Source organism: Bombina bombina, chromosome 5 (assembly GCF_027579735.1).
Source record: "Bombina bombina isolate aBomBom1 chromosome 5, aBomBom1.pri, whole genome shotgun sequence".
In the NCBI taxonomy this organism is placed as follows: Eukaryota; Metazoa; Chordata; class Amphibia; order Anura; family Bombinatoridae; genus Bombina; species Bombina bombina.
Genome location: NC_069503.1, coordinates 294,456,791 through 294,479,716, shown reverse-complemented (window position 1 = coordinate 294,479,716; position 22,926 = coordinate 294,456,791). Strand labels below are relative to the sequence as shown.

The following is a 22,926-nucleotide window of genomic DNA, read 5'->3' as shown; positions in this document are numbered from 1 at the left end:
AGCTTGTGCAATTATGGCACAAATGGTTGTAAATGCTTCTCTGGGATCCTCTTTGTTCAGAAATAGCAGACATATGTGGATTTGGCGTTGCTTATTGGTAATTAGAAGGCAGCTGAATGCCGCTGCACACCACATGTGTATTATGCCCAGCAGTGCAGGGGTTAATTAGGGAGCTTGTAAGGTTTATTTTAGCTTTAGTGTAGTGTAGTAGACAACCCAAAGTATTGATCTAGGCCCATTTTGGTATATTTCATGCCACCATTTCACTGTCAAATGCGATCAAATAAAAAAAATCGTTAACTTTTTCACAATTTTAGGTTTCTCACTGAAATTATTTACAAACAGTTAGTGCAATCATGGCACAAATGGTTGTAAATGCTTCTCTGTGATCCCCTTTGTTTAGAAATAGCAGACATATATGGCTTTGGCGTTGCTTTTTGGTAATTAGAAGGCTGCTAAATGCCGCTGCGCACTGCACGTATATTATGCCCACTAAATCTCCTGATACTAGAGTTAAGGCACTGCCAGAAAAGCAGTATCTCTTTTATTAAAGCATTCTGACACCCGGAAGGTGTGTATGCTTTCTCCCATGCCTGCTAGGCAAATAAGTCCACAAAAGTCCAATGGTTCTTCTCCTAGGGCACATTGCATTAGTTCTGGTAGGTTTGGGCATCCTGCCCTGACATGTCCTTTGGCACCACACTTAAAGCAGGTTATAGGTTTCCTCCCCTTTCCTGGCCTCTGGGTCCTAAAAGTCTTTTTGTTGTCTCAGAGATTCTGAAACAAATTTAGATGGCATAGGACATGCTTTCTCAAGGTCCCTGGCAGCAAGGTATCCTTCCACTTGAGCCACCATAGAATCATATGTAGTGGGGTTTCCTTGTCCTACCCACTTGAAGAGGCCACGGGGCAGTTCTCGCAAGAATCTGTCAAGTAGCATTTCAACAATCTGTGCAGGACTTTAGGCCTCTGGTCTGTCAGTTTCATGCCAGATGTATTGTCAAACATCTGGGACCTGGGCGCTTTCCCCATGTTGAAATGCCAGATATAGAAATGCTAGGCTCTAACTGTACATGTTACACCCATTCTAGTGAGAATTTCAGCTTGTAGCCGTGTATAGTCTCTAGCAGCCTCTTCTTCCAAGTCATAATAAGCCTTTTGGGCTTCACCAAGGAGAAAAGGAGCAATGATTCCTGCCCATTGCTCTTGTGGCAAGGCTTCCCGGATAGCTGTGCATTTAAATGCCACCAAATATGCCTCCACATCATCCTAGCAATATGCTGCAACACATCATAAAGCATGGCATGATCCTGTTTTTGGGTCTCAGCAAGGGTCCCAATTTGTAAAGCTAAAAGTCTGTTACACTCTTGCTGAGCTGCAGCTGATGCTGCAGCCTGGCAATTAGTTTCTTGTTGTATAGACGCAGCCTGTGACAGGGCCTGTAAAACATCCTCCATATTTATATGAGTCTGTACCTTTAAGGCTTCCAGTGTAGTAAAGCAGGCACTAACAATCCCCTTCTGACACCACTGTGGCAAAGCCCTTGCAGGAATAGTCACTTCAGCACAAAAACATAATTTATGTTGATATATAGAGTCCATGAGCTAGTGACGTATGGGATATACAATCTTACCAGGAGGGGCAAAGTTTCCCAAACCTCAAAATGCCTATAAATACACCTATCACCACACCCGCAATTCAGTTTAACGAATAGCCAAGTAGTGGGGTGACAGAAAAAAGGAGTAAAAAGCATCAAAAAAAGGAATTCGAAATATAATTGTGCTTTATACAAAAAAACATAACCACCATAAAAAGGGTGGGTCTCATGGACTCTTGCCAATATGAAAGAAATTAATTTATCAGGTAAGTTCTTACATAAATTATGTTTTCTTTCATGTAATTGGCAAGAGTCCATGAGCTAGTGAAGTATGGGATAGAAATACCCAAGATGTGGAAAGCCACACAAGAGTCACTAGAGAAGGAAGGATAAAAAAAAAAAAACAGCCATTTTCCGCTGAAAAAATTAAATCCACAACCAAAAAAATATGTTTTACTCATAAATGAAAAAAAAACAAACTAAAAACATAAGCAGAGGATCCAAACTGAAACAGCTGCCTGAAGAACTTTTCTACCAAAAACTGCTTCCGAAGAGGCAATACATCAAAACGGTAGCATTTAGTAAATGTATGCAAAGAAGACCAAGTTGCTGCTTTGCAAATCTGATCAACTGAAGCTTCATTATTAAAAGCCCTTAAAGTGGAGACTGATCTAGTAGAATGAGCTGTGATTCTCTGAGGCAGGGCCTGACCCGACTCCAAATAAGCCTTATGAATCAAAAGCTTTAACCAAGATGCCAAGGAAATGGCAGAAGCTTTCTGACCTTTCCTAGAACCAGAAAAGACAACAAATAGACTAGAAGTCTTCCTGAAATCTTTAGTAGCTTCCAGGGGCGTATTAAGGCATAGGCCAACGAGGCCGGTGCCTATTGCGACAGATTTTTAAGGGGCAGCAGAATTTTTAGTCCCTAGGGCCACTCTACTGAACTCAGGGCCGGGTGGCTAAATCAACCAATTACAAATGACTTAAATGGCTGGCCCAACTATTGCTATCCTATGGGATTGTATGTGGGTGCGCATGACGTGGTGACAGTGGATGCGGAGCTCACTTGCGCAGCCTGGCCTGAGAGGGAATGCGGTATTCTTCCTGGCTCCACCGCGTGATTGAGACTCACACAGACTACACAGTGCAGTGTGCACTACACCGTGACCACTGTGAAACAGCATATGCCTTTCTCCCTTCAATACATCTTCATTAGGCATTAACATACTTAAACGGATTAGTCACTAAATACTTGTACATTTACTGTGTGTCTATCTGTCATACATGCAAAGAATAAGTATTTATTGCTGAATCTATACAACTATGTGACTTAAAACACAACTGAAAATATGTTGTATGCATTTAATACATTCAGAAACAATACAAGTATATACTTTATTATGATTGTATCATGTGACTTTATCCCCTAGGATTCAATTCCTAAACCTATCATAACTACTGTTGTATTTTTTAAGTACTTTTAAAGGCCAGTTTGTATATTCATTACATATTTATCCAAGCAGATATTTTGCTTAAATAACTGTCAATCACCAAAGAAGATGTTTAAGGTTAAACAACTACCTACTGACAAACTATCATACAGTGAAGGCAATTTTTTTCTGATATTAACACTTTAATCATCTGACTTGCAAAATAATGTCTTTATATATATATATATACATACATATATATATATATATTTATATATATGTGTGTGTGTGACCAGAGTGAATGCAAGCCCTGGTGAACATCTACTTAAAAAGACATTTTTTTTATTTTTTACACCCTTCCCCAAAAATATTATGTCTAAAAAAAGGCCTTAAACCTGGGGTGGGTTGGGGGGGGCAGCAGAATTTTGAGTGCCTAGGGCAGCACAAAACCTAAATACGCCCCTGGCTAGCTTCGACATAATATTTAAAAGCTCTTACAACATTCAGAGAATGCAAGGATCTTTCCAAAGAATTCTTAGGATTAGGACACAAAGAGGGGACAACAATTTCCCTATTAATGTTGTTAGAAACCACAACTTTAGGTAAAAATTTAAATGAAGTCCGCAAAACTGCCTTATCTTGATGAAAAATCAGAAAAGGTGACTCACAAGAAAGAGCAGATAATTCAAAACTTTTCTAGCAGAAGAGATAGCCAAAAGGAACAACACTTTCCAAGAAAGTAGTTTAATATCCAAAGAATGCATAGGCTCAAAAGGAGGAGCCTGTAAAGCTTTCAAAACCAAATTAAGACTCCAAGGAGGAGAGATTGATTTAATTACAAGCTTGATATGGACCAAAGCCTGAACAAAACAGTGAATATCAGGAAGTTTAGCAATCTTTCTTTGAAATAAAACAGAAAGAGCAGAGATTTGTTCCTTCAAAAAGCCTTTATCCAAACCATCCTGAAAAAACTGTAAAATTCTAGGAATTCCAAAAGAATGCCAGGAGAACACCATGAAATATAAGTCTTCCAAACTCGATAATAAATCTTCCTAGAAACAGATTTACGAGCCTATAACATAGTATCAATCACTGAGTCAGAGAAATCTCTATGACTAAGCACTAAGCGTTCAATTTCCATACCTTCAAATTTAACAATTTGAGATCCTGATGGAAAAAAGGTCCTTGAGACCGAAGGTCTGGACTTAAAGGAAGTGGCCAAGGTTGACAACTGGACATCGGACAAGGGCCGCATATCAGAACCTGTAAGGCCATGCTGGAGCTACCAGAAACACAAACGAATGTTCCATGATGATTTTGGAAATCACTCTTGGAAGAAGAACTAGAGGCGGAAAGATATAAGCAGGTTGGTAAAACCAAGGAACTGCTAACGCATCTACCGACTCCGCCTGAGAATCCCTGGACCTGGATAGGTACCTGGAAGTTTCTTGTTTAGATGAGAAGCCATCAGATCTAATTCTGGAAGACCCCACATCTCAACAAACTAAAAAAAAAACACATCTGGATGGAGAGACCACTCCCCCGGATGTAAAGTCTGACGGCTGAGATAATCTGCTTCCCTATTGTCTATACCTGGGATATGTAACACAGAATTTAGACAAGAGCTGGATTCCGCCCAAGCAAGTATCCAAGATACTTCTTTCATAGCTAGGGGACTGGGAGTCCTGCCCTGATAATTGACATATGCCACAGTTGTGACATTGTCTGACTGAAAACAAATTAATGGTTCTCTCTTCAACAGAGGCCAAACCTGAAGAGCCCTGAAAATAGCATGGAGTTCCAAAATATTGATTGGCAACCTTGCCTCTTGAGATTTCCAAACCCCTTGTGCTGTCAGAGTTCCCCAGACAGCTCCCCAACCTGAAAGACTTGCATCTGTTGTGATTACAGTCCAGGTTGGACGAACAAAAGAGGCCCCTTGAATTATACGGTGGTAATCTAACCACTAAGTCAGAGAAAGTTTAACATTGGGATTTAAGGATATTAATTGTGATATCTTTGTATAATCCCTGCACCATTGCTTCAGCATACAAAGCTGGAGAGGTCTCATATGAAAACGAGCAAAGGGGATTGCGTCCGATGCTGTACTCATGAGACCTAAAACTTCCATGCACATAGCTACTGAAGGGAACAATTGAGACAGAGTCATGGACGCTGAATCTATCTGGAAACCTAAAAAGGTGACCCTTGTCTGAGGAATCAAGGAACTTTTTGGTAAATTGATCCTTCAACCATGTCTTTGAAGAAACAACACTAGTTGATTCGTGTAAGATTCGGCAAATTGTAAAGACTGAGCTAGTACCAAGATGTCGTCCAAACAAGGAAACACCGCAATACCCTGTTCTCTGATTACAGAGAGTAGGGCACCAAGAACTTTTGAAAAAATTCTTGGAGCTGTCGCTAGGCCAAATGGAAGAGCGACACATTGGTAATGCTTGTCTAGAAAAGAGAATCTCAGAAACCGATAGTGGTCTGGATGATTTGGATTATGAAGATATGCATCCTGTAAGTCTATCGTGGACATATAATGACCTTGCTGAACAAAAGGCAGAATAGTCCTTATAGTCACCATTTTGAAAGTTGGCATTCTTACAAAACTGTTCAAAATTTTCAGATCCAGAACTGGACTGCATGAATTTTCTTTCTTTGGGACAATGAATATATTTGAATAAAACCCCAGACTCTGTTCCTGAAACGGAATTAGTATAAAGCTCTAGATCTGAAACACACTTCAGAAAAGCCTGAGCCTTCACTGGGTTTGCTGGAACACTTGAGAGAAAAAAATCTTCTCACAGGAGGTCTTACTCTGAATCCTATTCGATACCCTTGAGAGACAATGCTCTGAATCCATTGATTTTGGACAGAATCTGCCCAAATGTTTTGGAAAAATGGCCGCACCTTCATGCAGACTTGGGGGCTGGCTTTGGTTTCTTAAAATGCTTGGATTTATTCCAACTTGAAGAGGGTTTCCAATTGGAACCACATTCTTTGGGGGAAGGATTGGCTTTCTGTTCCTTATTCTGTTGAAAAGAACGAAAACGATTAGAAGCCTTAGATTTACCCTTAGATCTTTTATCCTGAGGTAAAAAAAACTCCCTTCCCCCCAGTAAAAGTTGAAATAATTGAATCCTGATGGAAAAACGGTCCTTGAGACCAAAGGTCTGGTCTTAAAGGAACCAAATAAATTGTTACCTTGGAAAGAAAGAGATAGAAATCTAGACTTAGATACCCTGTCAGCATTCCAATATTTAAGCCAAAAAGCTCTTCTAGCTAAGATAGCGAAAGACATAGATTTAACATCAATTTTGATGATATCAAAAATAGCATCACAGATAAAATGATTAGCATGTTGAAGCAAGCGAACAATGATAGACAAAACAGGATCCGTTTCCTGTTGCGCTAAACTTTCCAACCAAAAAGTTGATGCAGCTGCAATGGCCTGAGAAGATAGCCAGAACATAAATAAGCTTTCCTTAGATAACATTCAAGTTTCCTATCTAAAGGGTCCTTAAAGGAAGTACTATCTTCCATAGGGATAGTAGTACGTTTGGCAAGAGTAGAGATAGCCCCATCAACCTTGGGGATTTTTTCACAAAACTCCAATCTAATTGCTGGCAAGGGATACAACTTTTTAAACCTAACAGAAGGAATAAAAGAAGTACCAGGCCTATTTCATTCCTTTGCAATCATATCAGAAATAGCATCAGGAACTGGAAAAACCTCTGGAGTAACCACAGGAGGTTTATAAACAGAATTTAAACGTTTACTAGTTTTAATGTCAAAAGGACTAGTTTCCTCAATATCCAAAGTAATCAACACCTCTTTTAACAAGGAACGAATATACTCCATCTTAAAAGAGATAAGTAGATTTGTCAGTGTCAATATCTGAGGTAGGATCTTCTGAACCAGATAGATCCTCATCAGAGGAGGATAATTCAGTATGTTGTCGGTCATTCGAAATTTCATCAACTTTATGTGAAGTTTTAAAAGACCTTTTACGTTTATTAAAAGGCGGAATAGCAGACAAAGCCTTCTGAATCGCATCAGCAATAAAATCTTTTATATTCACAGGATATCATGTACATTAGATGTTGAAGGAACAACAGGCATTGTACTAGTACTGATAGATACATTCTCTGCATGTGAAAGCTTATCATGACAACTGTTACATACTACCGCTGGAGATATAATCTCTACTAATTTACAACAGATACACTTATCTTTGGTAGAACTGTTATCAGGCAGAAGAATCCAACAGTGGTTTCTAAAGACAGGATCAGATTGAGACATCTTGCAAATGTAAGAGAAAAAACAACATATAAAGCAAAAATGATCAATTTCCTTATATGGCAGTTTCAGGAATGGGACAAAAATGCAAACAGCATAGCCCTCTGAGCATAGAAAAAGGCAAGAGGCATATAGGAAGTGGTGTTTAAATAATTAAATTATTTGGCGCCAAGTATGACGCGCAATGCAAAATGAAATTTTTTGGTGCTAACAACATCCGGAAAGGACGCGACTCGGGTCATGGCAGACGCAAGGAACCTGGTGTCAACTAAGACGCCGGAAATGCCGAATTTGCATCAACAAACGTACCTTTGCGCCAAAAAATTCTCACGCCAAGAATGACGCAATAAATATTAGCATTTTGCGGCCTCGCAAGCCTAATTTTGCCCGCGAAAATTACAGAAAACAGTCAATTTTGAAGAAAAGACTATACCCCAGGTAAGAAAAAATAACTTTCTAAATATGTTTTTCCTAATTTTGAAACTGATAGTCTGCTAAAGGAAATATACATAAACCTGACTCATGGCAAATATAAGTACAATACATATATTTAGAACTTTACAATAATACATAAAGTGGCAAACCATAGCTGACAGTGTCTTAAGTAATGAAAACATACTTACCGAAAAAGACACCCATCCACATATAGCAGATAGCCAAACCAGTACTGAAACAGTTATCAGTAGAGGTAATGGAATATGAGAGTATATCGTCGATCTGAATAAGGGAGGTAGGAGATGAATCTCTACGACCGATAACAGAGAACCTATGAAATAGATCTCCCGCAAGGAAAACCATTGCACTCAATAGGTGATACTCCCTTCACATCCCTCTAACATTCACTGTACTCTGAGAGGAATCGGGCTTCAAAATGCTGAGAAGCGCATATCACAAGAAAATCAAGCACAGACTTACTTCACCACCTCCCTAGGAGGCAAAGTTTGTAAAAACTGAATTGTGGGTGTGGTGAGGGGTGTATTTATAGGCATTTTGAGGTTTGGGAAACTTTGCCCCTCCTGGTAGGATTGTATATCCCATACGTCACTAGCTCATGGACTCTTGCCAATTACATGAAATAAATATAGTTTTTTAGGCTGTTTTATTTTTATCAGCTGTTTTAAACATGGGGTGTACTTCCCCTTTAAATGAAACATAAAACAAACAAAATCCTACTCCTTTTTAGGAGACTAACTATACATGCAATATTTCCTTACTAACCAGTCCTGTGCAGCTAAGCTGGTCCCAGTTAACAAAACAAATAAATAAAAAGCAGAATAGAACAATGTTTGCTCACCAGTCTCTTGTTTCTGCCAGCAATACATTTAGACATACAGCAAGGCTCAGTTCCTCCCTCTCTGGAGTAGCCTGCACAATGAGACACTGATTTCCTCTACATAATTGCTTATAAAGGATCCAAATATTTAACCAGAATCAGCTGTGGTGAGCTACTAACAAATTAACACTTTGTTAGAGGGGAAAAAGTGACCTTTCCAATCTCCTGCTAAAATACACTCCTCTCACCATGTCACAATATATATATATATATATTTATACACACATACACACTCATCTCTAGACATGTATATATATGCATCTCAATGTTAAATCCCTTTTCCTGCCTATGAGTTCTCATATCTTTGAGCCCTTATAACTTTTGTGTGCCATATTTTTAGATAGTGTTCTTATGAGTGTAACTATACTTTGTAATGTATTTTTTATGTGTTTTGTGAAACTTTTAAGTTTTGCAAAACTGTTAACCAGAGCTCTGAAGGCGCGGTAATCATTCTAGCGTAAATTGTGATTGTGCGCAAGGGACTACATTTACGTTCAGCTTGTAATACCAGCGGTAAGCCCGACGAGCACAAACCCACACTATAAACCCCTTATCGCCCAAGCGTTTCCGATCCACTTGTAATCTGGGCCATAATGTTTTTTTTTATTAATATTGTTTATTTTTTTTCTTTTGTGTATCACTATATACAGTATGAATGAATAAATAAATAAAAACAAAAAGTACAAGACATTTTTTTACTTTATCGTGACATTTTGCTAAGACAACCCATTTAAATACAAAAATTAACACTGATTTTTTTGGTTCATTATTAGTGTCTTTATTATATTTTCATTGTTTCCAAACATCATCTTTTCATATATTTAGTTGGGTCTTTTTACTATGAAAGCATTGCAATACAATAACAATTATTATTATATGCATTTTTGTACAATGAGATGACAAAAAACACAACAAAGATAAAAGAAAAAAAAAAAAAACAGCCATAGAAACCAAAAGTTGGGGTGTTTTCAGTCCAATAAAGGGTATTCCAAGTCATGATTTTAATATTTCATTAAATAACTCACATAATAATTTTGTGCACTATATACAAATTTTACTGTGAATATTAGTTTACCATCAGAAAAGACCATTCTTGATAAAATAACTACTACAGCAACAATATATATATATCTTTAGCCCTATTCCTTGAACAACAATTTGACAAAAAGGTTGGGAAATTGTTCTATTCCCTAATTAAATCAGACTTAAAGGAATAGTAAAGTCAAAATTTAACTTAAATTGATAGGATAGAGCATGGCATTTTAAACACTTTTCTAATGTACTTCTATTATACATTTTGCTTAGTGCTCCTTTGTTTAAGAGTAATCTTAGTTTAGCTGAGGAGCGTGCACGTGTCTTTAGCCATCTGGCAGCAGTGTTAGCAGCATTGTTTATTGCATGGCTATGCAATGTTGCAAATACTGCTGCCATAGACTGTGAAAGATCACACTCATAAGCTCACTTCTTTAAATGGATAGAAAGGTCAAAATTGAAATCTGCACGGGTGCATTTCAATGTGAAATAGAAGCATTTTTGCAATATACATCCATTAGAGAAAATGCTTCTAGTAAAAGTTATTACTGTTTTTTCTACAGCATATGCACATATCTTTTAAGGGCACTTGCATCAGTATTCAAACACTACCTTCTCAGTGAGTCAGTGGTGGCTTGTTTGACACAAATTACATCTTCACAGAAGCAATCACCAGCTCTTTGAGCTTGACTACTGGTGCACGGGCACAGGACGTGTGCGTATGCCGCAGAAAATTAGAAACTTTTACTAGAAGTTATTTTTTTTGCTAATGGAAATGTATTGCTAAAATACTTCTGTTTTAAATTGAAATGCTTTTATGTACATTTCATTTCAATATTGGCCTTTCTGACCCTTTAACAAAGGAGACAAGGAAAACAAAGCAAATTTGATAACAGTAAACTGGAAAGTTGTTAAAAATGACATGCTCTATCTGAATCATGAATGTTTAACTTTGCCTTTACTGTCCTTTTAAGGCAAATAATGAAAATCTGCACGCATTGCTACACTTTAATGTACAGAATCCAAGAACATACCTAATAATTAGATATTTTGCTTTTGTTTGTTTTCTAAAATATGTAGGATAGTTAATAACCTCATCAAATAACTATAGATCAGACATTATTGTTATGGACTAAGGTGTAACAGTAAGCAAAAATATTTTAATTGGTCACAGTTTTCACATACTAGTACAAATATATTAACAAATGTGTTCAAAAACGGATGTCTTTATTGATCCTTACTCAGTAAATAAGTCTTCATATTTTTTTATATGCAGATGTTCAATAATTGAGCTATGGAATAATCAGTCTTCAAAATGTACACACCATGGACGGTTTACTGATATCTTAATATTTAAGAAAACTATCCCATATAAATACAAAATAATTATTCCTATTGTTAAAAATAGTACAATATGGAATGATATGTAGGTATTAAAAAAAGTGTTCAAATGATCATGATCAGAAACCAAAAAGGTAACATATAATTACATATTTAAAAATAAAAATATTAGGATATTTAGGTAATGCATCCAAACAAAAAACTAAATGCATGCAAATGTTTATTTTTTGTCATTGTATATGATCAGATCATCCAACTGGATGATTATCTCTTAGGTCTGTCCAAGTCATCAATAGCTGCTAGAAGTTTCTGCCTGGCTTTTTTATTAATGTGAGATCCCAAGCAAACATTCACCAAATTTGTCAGCTGCTTTGTTGAATACTCCTGTTATATATAAAAAAAAAGATTTGACATGAGTTAGATGCATAGTTAAATACATAGATATAGGCAAGCAATAGTGCCATATGAAAATCTTCTTTTGTGTCTATTTAAATAGGTGCCCAACATTGCTCACTATAGTGCAGAATTGTTTGCAAATGTACAACGTTACCAGCCACCATTGGTCTAAGCCTAATTGTGTTTAACACAGGTCAGGTGGCATACCTTGCATAACACTAGTAACACTCATCAACAAGTTTGTCAAAGCATTCAAATCAAAGGGTTACAATGATAATGCAAATAATGAAAAATAACTTTACTGTGTATCAAATACAAAAGGGAGAAGATTTCCTCTAAATTTTTAATATTTCATAAATATATGAAAATAACTCCACACTACTGGCTTGTCACAAGTTGCCCAATAAGATGATACTTCCCTTGAATAATTAACTTTAAGCCCCACAGTAACATTGCTGTCTTAACCCATTTAGGGTGTCATTGTAGAATTACCTGTGTCTGTTTTCTTTAGTCCATTCAACTTCTATGTAAATCTATCTATCTATCTATCTATCTATCTATCTATCTATCTATAATGAGCACTCTCACCTTAATGGCAACTCAAGTAGGAGAAGGCACTCACTGGCTTTTTTATGTGTACTTTATTTCAAAAGCGTGACGTTTCGGGGGGACACTCCCCTTCCTCAGACAAGCAAACACAAAACCCAGGAGTCTATTTAAACAATATAGGCCCCTCCCAGTGAGGTGCAAAAGTGCGCCAAAACCGTAGTCATGGCAATGATGCAAAACAATATCAATAGTGTCAATTAATAAATGTGTATATAGCATAGTTCAATAAACTTGTGTATATAAATATGAGTGCTAATCCCCTATTGCAATATGCTAGAGGTGAGCATTCTCACATATATGTGAAGTAAATTTGCTTATGTCACACATATTTTATGTAGTGCACTAAAACAAGCAGCTGTGTTACTGGCCAATTATCTGTGAAAAACAAACCTGTGCAGCAAGAGGTGCTATGCTTCAAGCATAGCTATATATACCCAGCAGGGCCCATAATCCCTCTCACTAAAGGATAGCTATTAATGCTCCACATTACATCAGTGTGAGGGATCGTTATGTGGCATACAAGAGTAAAGAAAAACAGAGAATAACTTAAATAAAACTATTGCTCTAACAGGCTATATAAGAGACCACATATGTAAGCAGAAGCAAGCAGGGCATAAGCGGTGCACAATACTTAGATGCATTACAATAGTCATCATAAATAGTCAGTAATAATCATCAATAGTCAGTGGTATATACACAGACCGGATCAAAAGCGGGTATCGGGCTAGCCTCCCTGTTTCTGGCTGTATATCTCATGTGTCCCCGGTGTGCAGATCAGCTGAATCAGTGTTTGCTACAAGTTCAAACAACTTCCTGGTTTGGTGTGTGCTGACATCATCACCTGAGACCCATTCAGTTAAAGGGCCACTAAACCCAAAATCTTTCTTTCATGATTCAGATAGAACATACAAATTTAAACCACATTACAATGTACTTCTATTATTTATTTTGCTTCATTGTTTAGATATCCTTAGTTGAAGAAAAAGCAATGCATATGGGTGAGCCAATCACATGAGGTTTCTATGTGCAGCAACCAATCAGCAGCTACTGAGAATATCTAGAGAATAAAAAAATTATATAATAGAAGTAAATTAGAAAGATGTTTAAAAATGCATTCTCTTTCTGAATCATGAAAGAAAAAATGTGGGTGTCATGTCCCTTTAACCCCTTAATGACCACAGCACTTTTCCATTTTCTGTCCGTTTGGGACCAAGGCTATTTTTACATTTTTGCGGTGTTTGTGTTTAGCTGTAATTTTCCTCTTACTCATTTACTGTACCCACACATATTATATACCGTTTTTCTCGCCATTAAATGGACTTTCAAAATATACCATTATTTTCATCATATCTTATAATTTACTATAAAAAATATTATAAAATATGAGGAAAAAATGGAAAAAAAACACACTTTTTCTAACTTTGACCCCCAAAATCTGTTACACATCTACAACCACCAAAAAACACCCATGCTAAATAGTTTCTAAATTTTGTCCTGAGTTTAGAAATACCCAATGTTTACATGTTCTTTGCTTTTTTGCAAGTTATAGGGCCATAAATACAAGTAGCACTTTGCCATTTCCAAACCACTTTTTTTCAAAATTAGCGCTAGTTACATTGGGACACTAATATCTTTCAGGAATCTCTGAATATCCATTGACATGTATATATTTTTTTTTAGAAGACATCCCAAAGTATTGATCTAGGCCCATTTTGGTATATTTCATGCCACCATTTCACCGCCGAATGCGATCAAATAAAAATTTTTTTGTACTTTTTCACAAATTTTTTCACAAACTTTAGGTTTCTCACTGAAATTATTTACAAACAACTCATGAAATTATGGAATAAATGGTTGTAAATGCTTCTCTGGGATCCCCTTTGTTAATAAATAGCAGACATATATGGCTTTGGCTTTGCTTTTTGGTAATTAGAAGGCTGCTAAATGCCACTGCGCACCACACGTGTATTATGCCCAGCAGTGAATGGGTTAATTAGGGAGCATGTAGAAAGCTTCTAGGGTTAATTTTAGCTCTAGTGTAGTGTAGTAGACAACCCCAAGTATTGATCTAGGCCCATTTTGGTATATTTCATGCCACCATTTCACCGCCAAAAGCAATCAAATAAAAAAAAATTGTTCACTTTTTCAAACTTTAGGTTTCTCACTAAAATTATTTACAAACAGCTTGTGCAATTATGGCACAAATGGTTTTAAATGCTTCTCTGGGATCCCCTTTGTTCAGAAATAGCAGACATATATGGCTTTGGCGTTGCTTTTTGGTAATTAGAAGGCCGCTAAATGCTGCTGCGCATCACATGTGTATTATGGCCAGCAGTGAAGGGGTTAATTAGGTAGTTTGTAGGGAGCTTGCAGGGTTAATTTTAGCTTTAGTGTAGAGATCAGACTCCCACCTGACACATCCCACCCCCTGATCCCTCCCAAACAGCTCTCTTCCCTCCCCCACCCCACAATTGTCCCCGCCATATTAAGTACTGGCAGAAAGTCTGACAGTACTAAAATAAAAGGTATTAAAAAAAATAATATTTTTTTTTAGCATATTTACATATGCTGCTATGTAGGGTCCCCCCTTAGCCCCCAACCTCTCTGATCCCCCCAAAATAGCTCCCTAACCCTCCCCCTCTGCCTTATTGGGGCCATCTTGGGTACTGGCAGCTGTCTGCCAGTACCCAGTTTGCAAATAAAAATGTTTTTTTTTATTATTTTTTTTTTATTTGTTTCTGTAGTGTAGCTTCCCCCCCACAGTCCAATACCCCACCAGCCAAACCGATCACCAAATAAATATAATTACCCCTTTGATCCCCACTTCTAACTAAAAAATTTCTGTAGCGCAGTGGTTCCCACCCACTCCCTCCCCGTGCACGCGCCTGCCCGGCCTCCCCGTGCACGTGCGCGCGTCCCCCCCGGTCGTCCCCGCCCCCGATCCCCCCCCCTCCGCATCACAAAGGCCATCGATGGCCGCCACCCACCTCCCACACCGGCTCCCACCCACCAACGAACTTAGCCGTTAATGTCCGGTGCAGAGAGGGCCACAGAGTGGCTCTCTCTGCACCGGATGGCTAAAAATGGTTATTGCAGGATGCCTCGATATCGAGGCATCACTGCAATAACCGGAAAGCAGCTGGAAGCGAGCAGGATCGCTTCCAGCTGCTTTCCACACCGAGGACGTGCAGGGTACGTCCTCAGGCGTTAACTGCCTTTTTTTTGAGGACGTACCCTGCACGTCCTCGGTCGTTAAGGGGTTAAGCTGCAAATCGTTTACACCGGTCCATACGCCCCCTGGTGGATAAGCTTATATCAAATGCTTTTATAAAATAATCCAGGGCCATGTATAGAAAAATATAGATATAAAAACCCTAGCTGCTGTTGGTGTACAGGTAGGACTGTGGGACCATGCTTCAACAGGCATCCACTGTGCACCCCAGAGTGTTAATAGGGGGAACAGATGAAGAGCTTACCCCATAGATATAGGAAAACAAATACAAAAAAAACTAAAAATGAAAGTATAGGAGGGAGAATCAAACTAAAGACAACAAATGAATAAAGTACATACATGTAACGAAAAGGAATGAAATTAAATAATAATAAAATAAATTAAAATAAATAAATAGAGTGATAAAATAAAAATACAGGTAAAATACAGAGTCAATCGCAATTATAGCGACATATCTAAGAAGAACTCACAACTGCAAGACATGGCAGCTAAATTCATAGCCAGGCCATACAAATGGGGACACCTATTAGACTGTATTAATGAACAGAAAAGACTCAAGAAGATGGAAGAAGAGGCTTCCAGCAACCGGATGACATTTGTAACAAAGTACTGTCCAGATACTAAGAACATTGGACATAGCATTAGGAAATACTGGCATATTGTCAAGAGCGACCCCACTCTACCATTCCAGGATTTGGATAGTCCCAGAGAAGGATTTAAGAGGAATCGGAACCTGAGGGATCAACTGGTCTTAACAGATCCTAAACACTGTTATAACAAAACAACATGGATGAAGGGCCCCAAAAGAGGTTGCTTCCGGTGCATTGGCTGCACAACATGTAATGCTATGATCCCGGGCTCCAGTTTTCATCATCCGGATACATATCAGAAATTTCAAATCCAAGATTACCTGACATGCACTACCCCATTTGTAGTGTACATGATCAGCTGCCCCTGTGGTCTTTTCTACATTGGAAAGACGGGAGACGACGAATGTACGCATATTGCAAACAATAGATCCTCCATTAGAGCTGCCATTAAAAAGAAACAAAGCGACCAACCGGTGGCCCATCATTTTGCAACAAAGGGACACTCAGTACAAGATCTACGGTTCAAATTAATAGACCATGTACCAATACTACCCAGGGGAGGTGATAGACATTGGAAATTACTTGAAGTCGAAGTGGATCTTTACATTGAACACTCTACTCTTTCATATAATTAAGCCTGGGAATAAATTGGCCCTCATGAATGAGCTCCCGGAAAGACTCCTTGGGAAGTCCAGGGGCACTATCACGATCCTGAGTTATGAGAACCACTGTTTATATCTAACAATAATAATAATTTCTTGACTCTCGGGGGCTCTCTTCCCCTTAAGAGAGGCCTGTTACTGTTACATGTTACACAACAATAATATTTTTGTACACAATATTTTCACACACATGCATACTAATAATGGTTTGATTTAGCAGTATTACACGCAAAAAATATACCCCACCTTTTCTAGCCTGAGCGCTTAGTCCATGTAGCGGCTGCAGTAGCTGTAGTATCCTTGCTGCACATTGGAACTCATATTTTTACATGGATTGGGGTATGGTAGAATAACCCCTCTAGCATTCTCATTTCATGACTCTAGGTATTACTATTGTCTTTTTATCCTAGACAATAGTCCCCACTAATCTCTGTTTCACAGATATTCTGGAATTTCTGACCCTTTAAGAGTAGTACACATCTTCCCTTTTCTTCTCTTTTATTTTTTCTCTTCTTTTATCCTCATTCTATTAGTATTTTATTTCAATGGAGACTAGAGAGAAATGCACTCACAGGAACGAACAACCAGCTAAATACCATTGTTAGCCTGTTCTATGGCGATTTACCACCTGGGTGCAACTTCTTTTAGCCCAGTAATGCTTTCCACAGAGTAGAACTCTCCTGTAGTATATCAGTCTGATCCAACCTATTACGGTCAGTCCAGCGCTGAAATACCAGGCAGTTCCCCCCTGAACAAGGAACACAGCAACCCCAGACGATCGTTTCGGCCTTCATTGGGCCTCGTCAGGAAAGTTCTACTTTGTGAAAAGCATTGCTGGGCTAAAAGACGTTGCACCCAGGTGGTAAATCGCCATAGAACAGGCTAACAATGGTTTTGAGCTGGTTGTTCGTTCCTGTGAGTGCATTTCTCTCTCTGTGTATTTAGTCTCCCTATGGGAAAAAAGGGAAACCAGACGTGGACTCCTTGCTCAGTGTGCTTAGAGGAATACTGCTACACCTCACTGACGAGGCCCAGTGAAGGTCGAAACGATCGTCTGGGGTTGCTTTGTTCCTTGTTCAGAGAGGAATTGCCTGTTATTTCGTCGCTGGACTGACCGTAATAGGCGGGATCAGACTGATATACTACAGGAAAGTTCTACTCTGTGAAAAGCATTGCTGGGCTAAAAGAAGTTGCACCCAGGTGGTAAATCGCCATAGAACAGGCTAACAATGGTATTGAGCTGGTTGTTCGTTCCTGTGAGTGCATTTCTCTGTGTGTGTGTATATATATATATATATTTCTATACATGGCCCTGGATTATTTTATAAAAGCATTTGATATAAGCTTATCCACCAGGGGGCGTATGGACCGGTGTAAACGATTTGCAGCTTAACTGAATGGGTCTCAGGTGATGATGTCAGCACACACCAAACCAGGAACGTGTTTGAACTTGTAGCAAACACTGATTCAGCTGATCTGCACACCGGGGACACAGAGATATACAGCCAGAAACAGGGAGGCTAGCCTGATACCCGCTTTTGATCCGGTCTGTGTATATACCACTGACTATTGATGATTATTACTGACTATTTATGACTATTGTAATGCATCTAAGTATTGTGCACTGCTTATGCACTGCTTGCTTCTGTTTACATATGTGGTCTCTTATATAGCCTGTTAGAGCAATAGTTTTATTTAAGTTATTCCCTCTTTTTCTTTACTCTTGTATGCCACATAACGATCCCTCACACTGATGTAATGTGGAGCATTAATAGCTATCCTTCAGTGAGAGGGATTATGGTCCCTGCTGGGTATATATAGCTATGCTTTAAGCATAGCACCTCTTGCTGCACAGGTTTTCTTTTCACAGATAATTGGCCAGTAACACAGCTGCTTGTTTTAGTGCACTACATAAAATATTATGTGTCACATAAGCAAATTTACTTCACATATATGTGAGAATGCTCACCTCTAGCATATTGCAATAGGGGATTAGCACTCATATTTATATACACAAGTTTATTGAACTATGCTATATACACATTTATTAATTGACACTATTGATATTGTTTTCAATGATTGCCATGACTACGGTTTTGCCGCACTTTTTCACCTCACTGGGAGGGGCCTATATTGTGTAAATAGACTCCTGGGTTTTGTGTTTGCTTGTCTGAGGAAGGGGAGTGTGTCCCCAAAACGTCACGCTTTTGAAAAAAAGTACACTTGAAAAGACCAGTGAGTGCCTTCTCCTACTTGTGTATATATATATATATATATATATATATATATATATATATATATATATATATATATATATATAAAATGAGAAAAAAAGGCTGATTTTACCTTTGGAGACATGAAACATAATTTATGCTTACCTGATAAATTTCTTTCTTTCATGGTGGTGAGAGACCACAATCCATCACTCCTGGTAATTACTCTCCCCTACCACTAGGATGACACAGATTCCAAAACCCCAAAAGCTCTGTAAAACCTCTCCCACTTCATAGGTACCTCAGTCTAACATAAAACCAAGCATAATGAGGTAGGAAAAGAAAATAAGAGCAAACAATCAAAGGTAAAGAAAAAAACACCCACAGAGTGGGGGTTTAATGAAAGAAATTTAGCAAGTAAGCATAAATTGTGTTTTCTTTCATACAGGTGGTGAGAGTCTATGATCCATTACTCCTGGAACTAATACCCAAGCTGTGGAGTCCACAAGTAATGAGACATAAAGGGGAAGGATTTAAAAAAAAAAAAAAAAGGATAAAAATTTAAACAGGCAAAAATAAAACAAGCTGAGACAACTGCCTGAAGGACTTTTCTACCAAAGGTTGTCTCGGAAGAAGCAAATACATCAAAATAGTAGAATTTAGTAAAAGTATGCAAAGATGGCCAAGTAGCTGTCTTACAAATTTGGTCAACTGAAGCCTCATTCTTGAAACCCAAGAAGTGGCAACTGATTTTGTAGAATGAGAAGTAATCTGTTTCGGTGGAGGCTAACCTACCTCCAAGTACACCTTATGAAACAAAAGTTTCAACAAAGAGGCCAAAGAAACAGCAGAAACATTCTGTCCATTCCTAGAAGCAAATGAGTTAGCAAACAAAAAAACTAGAAGTTTGTCTGAAACCCTTAGTAGCATCAATATAATACTTCAATGCTCTAAAAACATGCAAAGTATGCAAAGATTTTATTAATCATTCTTGGGATTAGGACACAAGAAGGGACAACAGTTTCCCTAATGATATTGTCTAAAGACCCAACTTTAGGCAAGATATCAAATTTAGTCCTTATGGCAGCCTGATCCTGGTGAAAAATAAGATAAGGAGGGTCACAAGAAAGAGCAGAAAACTCAGAAACTCTTTTAGCAGAAGAGAAAGCCAAAAGAAACAAAACCTTCAAGGAAAGAAGCTTAATATCCACTCTATGCATAGGTTCAAGAGGAGGAGCCTGCAAAACCTTTAACACCACATTAAAACTCCTGGGAATGTGAAATTTGCTTGATCACAGGCTTAATTCATGTGAAAGCCTGAAAAAAAAAACATGAATGTCAGAAAGATTAGCATTCTTCCTATGAAACATAACTGAAAGAGCAGAAATCTGCCCTTTCAGAGAACTAGCAGATAGGCCCTTATCCAAACCATCATATAAGAACTACAAAATTCTAGGAATTCTAAAAGAATGCAAGGAAAAGCCATGATCTATACACCAAGCAATAAAAGCCTTCAATAACTGATGATAAATATTCATTGTCACAGGCTTGTGAGCCTGGATTAAAGTTTTAATCACATAATCTGAGAAACCTCTTTGTTTAAGAACTAACCGTTCAATCTCTATGCCATCAAGCTTAGAGATTTGAGATCCAGATGGAAAAACGGTCTAGAGACAGAAGGCCTGGTCAAAGTGGAAGGGGCCAATGAGGGTAACTGGACATCTGAGCCAGATCTGCATACCAAATCCTGCCAGGCCAAAGATCCACAATATGAATGAACATTTCCTGGTGAGGAGACCATTCCCCTGTAGAGACTGATGAATGAGAAAATCTGCTTACTAGTTGTTTACTCCTGGAATATGAACTGCAAAGCCTAGACCGGAATTTACTTTAGCCCATGAAGAAACAACAACAGTCTGTTGGTGTGAGATTCTGCTAAAAGAAAAGATGGAGCTTGAACCAAGATATAGTCCAGGCAAGGAAACACTGCAATACCATGAGATCTGATCACAGACAAAAGGGCACCCAGAACTTTTGTGAAAATTCTTCTCAGACCAAATCGTAGAGCAATAAACTGAAAATGCTTGTCTAGAAAGGCAAACCTCAAAAACTGTTAATGTTCCCTGTGCATCGGAACACGCAGATAAGCATCCTTTAAATGTATTGTAGACATAAACTGACCTTGCTGAACAAAAGGCAGAATAGTCGGAATAGTTTCCATTTTGAAAGTAGGGAAAACTTGTTCAGAGCTTTCAGATCCAGAACTAGTCTTACAGTACCTTCCTCTGGAACAAAGAAGAGATTTGAATAAAATCCCATCCCATGTTCCAGCAAAGTAACTGGAGCTATCACCCCCATAGTGTCCAGATTTGAATCTGACTGAGAGATTCCTTGGAACATTAGAAAGAAAAAACCTTCCTCTGCGAGGCCTTGCTCTGAAACCTATACGATAAGCCTGGGAAAATATATTCAGAACCCAGGGATCCGGAACAGAATGAAACCAAGCTTCTTGAAAAAGGTTTAACCTGCCCCCTACATCTGGATAGGGGGCTGCAACTTAATACTGACTTCTAAGTAAGGGTGGAATTTTTGGCTTGCTTAGATCTGTTTAAATTTTCACTAGGCCTCCAGACTGGGCCAGAGGTGCTTTGCTTCTGAGAGGAGGAATCAAATTCTGTTCTGATCAAAGAAATAAAAACGATTAGAGGCATTAAATTTCCCCTTGAACATTTTGTCCTGAGGAAGAGAAGCCCCTTTACATCCAGTAAATTAAATTTTTAAATATGAGTCACATAAATAAGCTGGGGGAGATACTTCAGTTTTTTTGTTTTTTTTTACAATATACACACAACATTGGTAGGAAAGGGTTCACAGCACCCAACATCTAAGGTAGATTTAGGGAAAGAATTAGAAGGCTCCATTATAGCATACATAAAAGCATAACGGCTAGATTTAGAGTTTTGTCGGTAAGGACCCGCGTAGCTAACGCCGGCTTTTTTCTGGCCGCACCATAAAAATAACTCTGGTATTGAGAGTCCACATAAAGGCTGCGTTAGGCTCCAAAAAAGGAGCGTAGAGCATATTTAACGCAGCTTCAACTCTCGATACCAGAGTTGCTTACGGACGCGGCCAGCCTCAAAAACGTGCTCGTGCACGATTCCCCATAAGGAAACAATGGGGCTGTTTGAGCTGAAATAAAACCTAACACCTGCAAAAAAGCCGCGTTCAGCTCCTAACGCAGCCCCATTGTTTGCTATGGGGAAACACTTCCTACGTCTGCACCTAACACCCTAACATGTACCCCGAGTCTAAACACCCCTAGCCTTACACTTATTAACCCCTAATCTGCCGCCCCCGCTATCGCTGACCCCTGCATATTATTTTTAACCCCTAATCTGCCGCTCCGTAAACCGCCGCTACTTACATTATCCTTATGTACCCCTAATCTGCTGCCCCTAACACCGCCGACCCCTATATTATATTTATTAACCCCTAATCTGCCCCCCACAACGTCGCCTCCACCTGCCTACACTTATTAACCCCTAATCTGCCGAGCGGACCGCACCGCTATCATAATAAAGTTATTAACCCCTAATCCGCCTCACTAACCCTATAATAAATAGTATTAACCCCTAATCTGCCCTCCCTAACATCGCCGACACCTAACTTCAATTATTAACCCCTAATCTGCCGACCGGAGCTCACCGCTATTCTAATAAATGTATTAACCCCTAAAGCTAAGTCTAACCCTAACACTAACACCCCCTAACTTAAATATAATTTAAATCTAACAAAATTAATTAACTCTTATTAAATAAATTATTCCTATTTAAAGCTAAATACTTACCTGTAAAATAAACCCTAATATAGCTACAATAAAAATTATAATTATATTATAGCTATTTTAGGATTAATATTTATTTTACAGGTAACTTTGTATTTATTTTAACCAGGTACAATAGCTATTAAATAGTTAAGAACTATTTAATAGCTAAAATAGTTAAAATAATTACAAAATTACCTGTAAAATAAATCCTAACCTAAGTTACAATTAAACCTAACACTATACTATCATTAAATTAATTAAATAAAATACCTACAATTACCTACAATTAAACCTAACACTACACTATCAATACATTAATTAAATACAATACCTACAAATAACTACAATGAAATAA

At 38.2% G+C, this 22,926-nt stretch overlaps 1 protein-coding gene across 1 annotated transcript in view; it reads right to left on the bottom strand.

Moving 5' to 3' along the window:
- Window positions 1-9,423: 9,423 nt before the first annotated feature.
- Window positions 9,424-22,926, bottom strand: part of VPS50 (VPS50 subunit of EARP/GARPII complex) — a 994,344-nt gene continuing 980,841 nt past the window's right edge. The window contains exon 28 of the mRNA XM_053714049.1: window positions 9,424-11,427. Within this exon, the coding sequence (XP_053570024.1) occupies window positions 11,308-11,427 (120 nt within the window). The 3' untranslated portion in view covers window positions 9,424-11,307. The remainder of the gene's footprint in view (window positions 11,428-22,926) is intronic.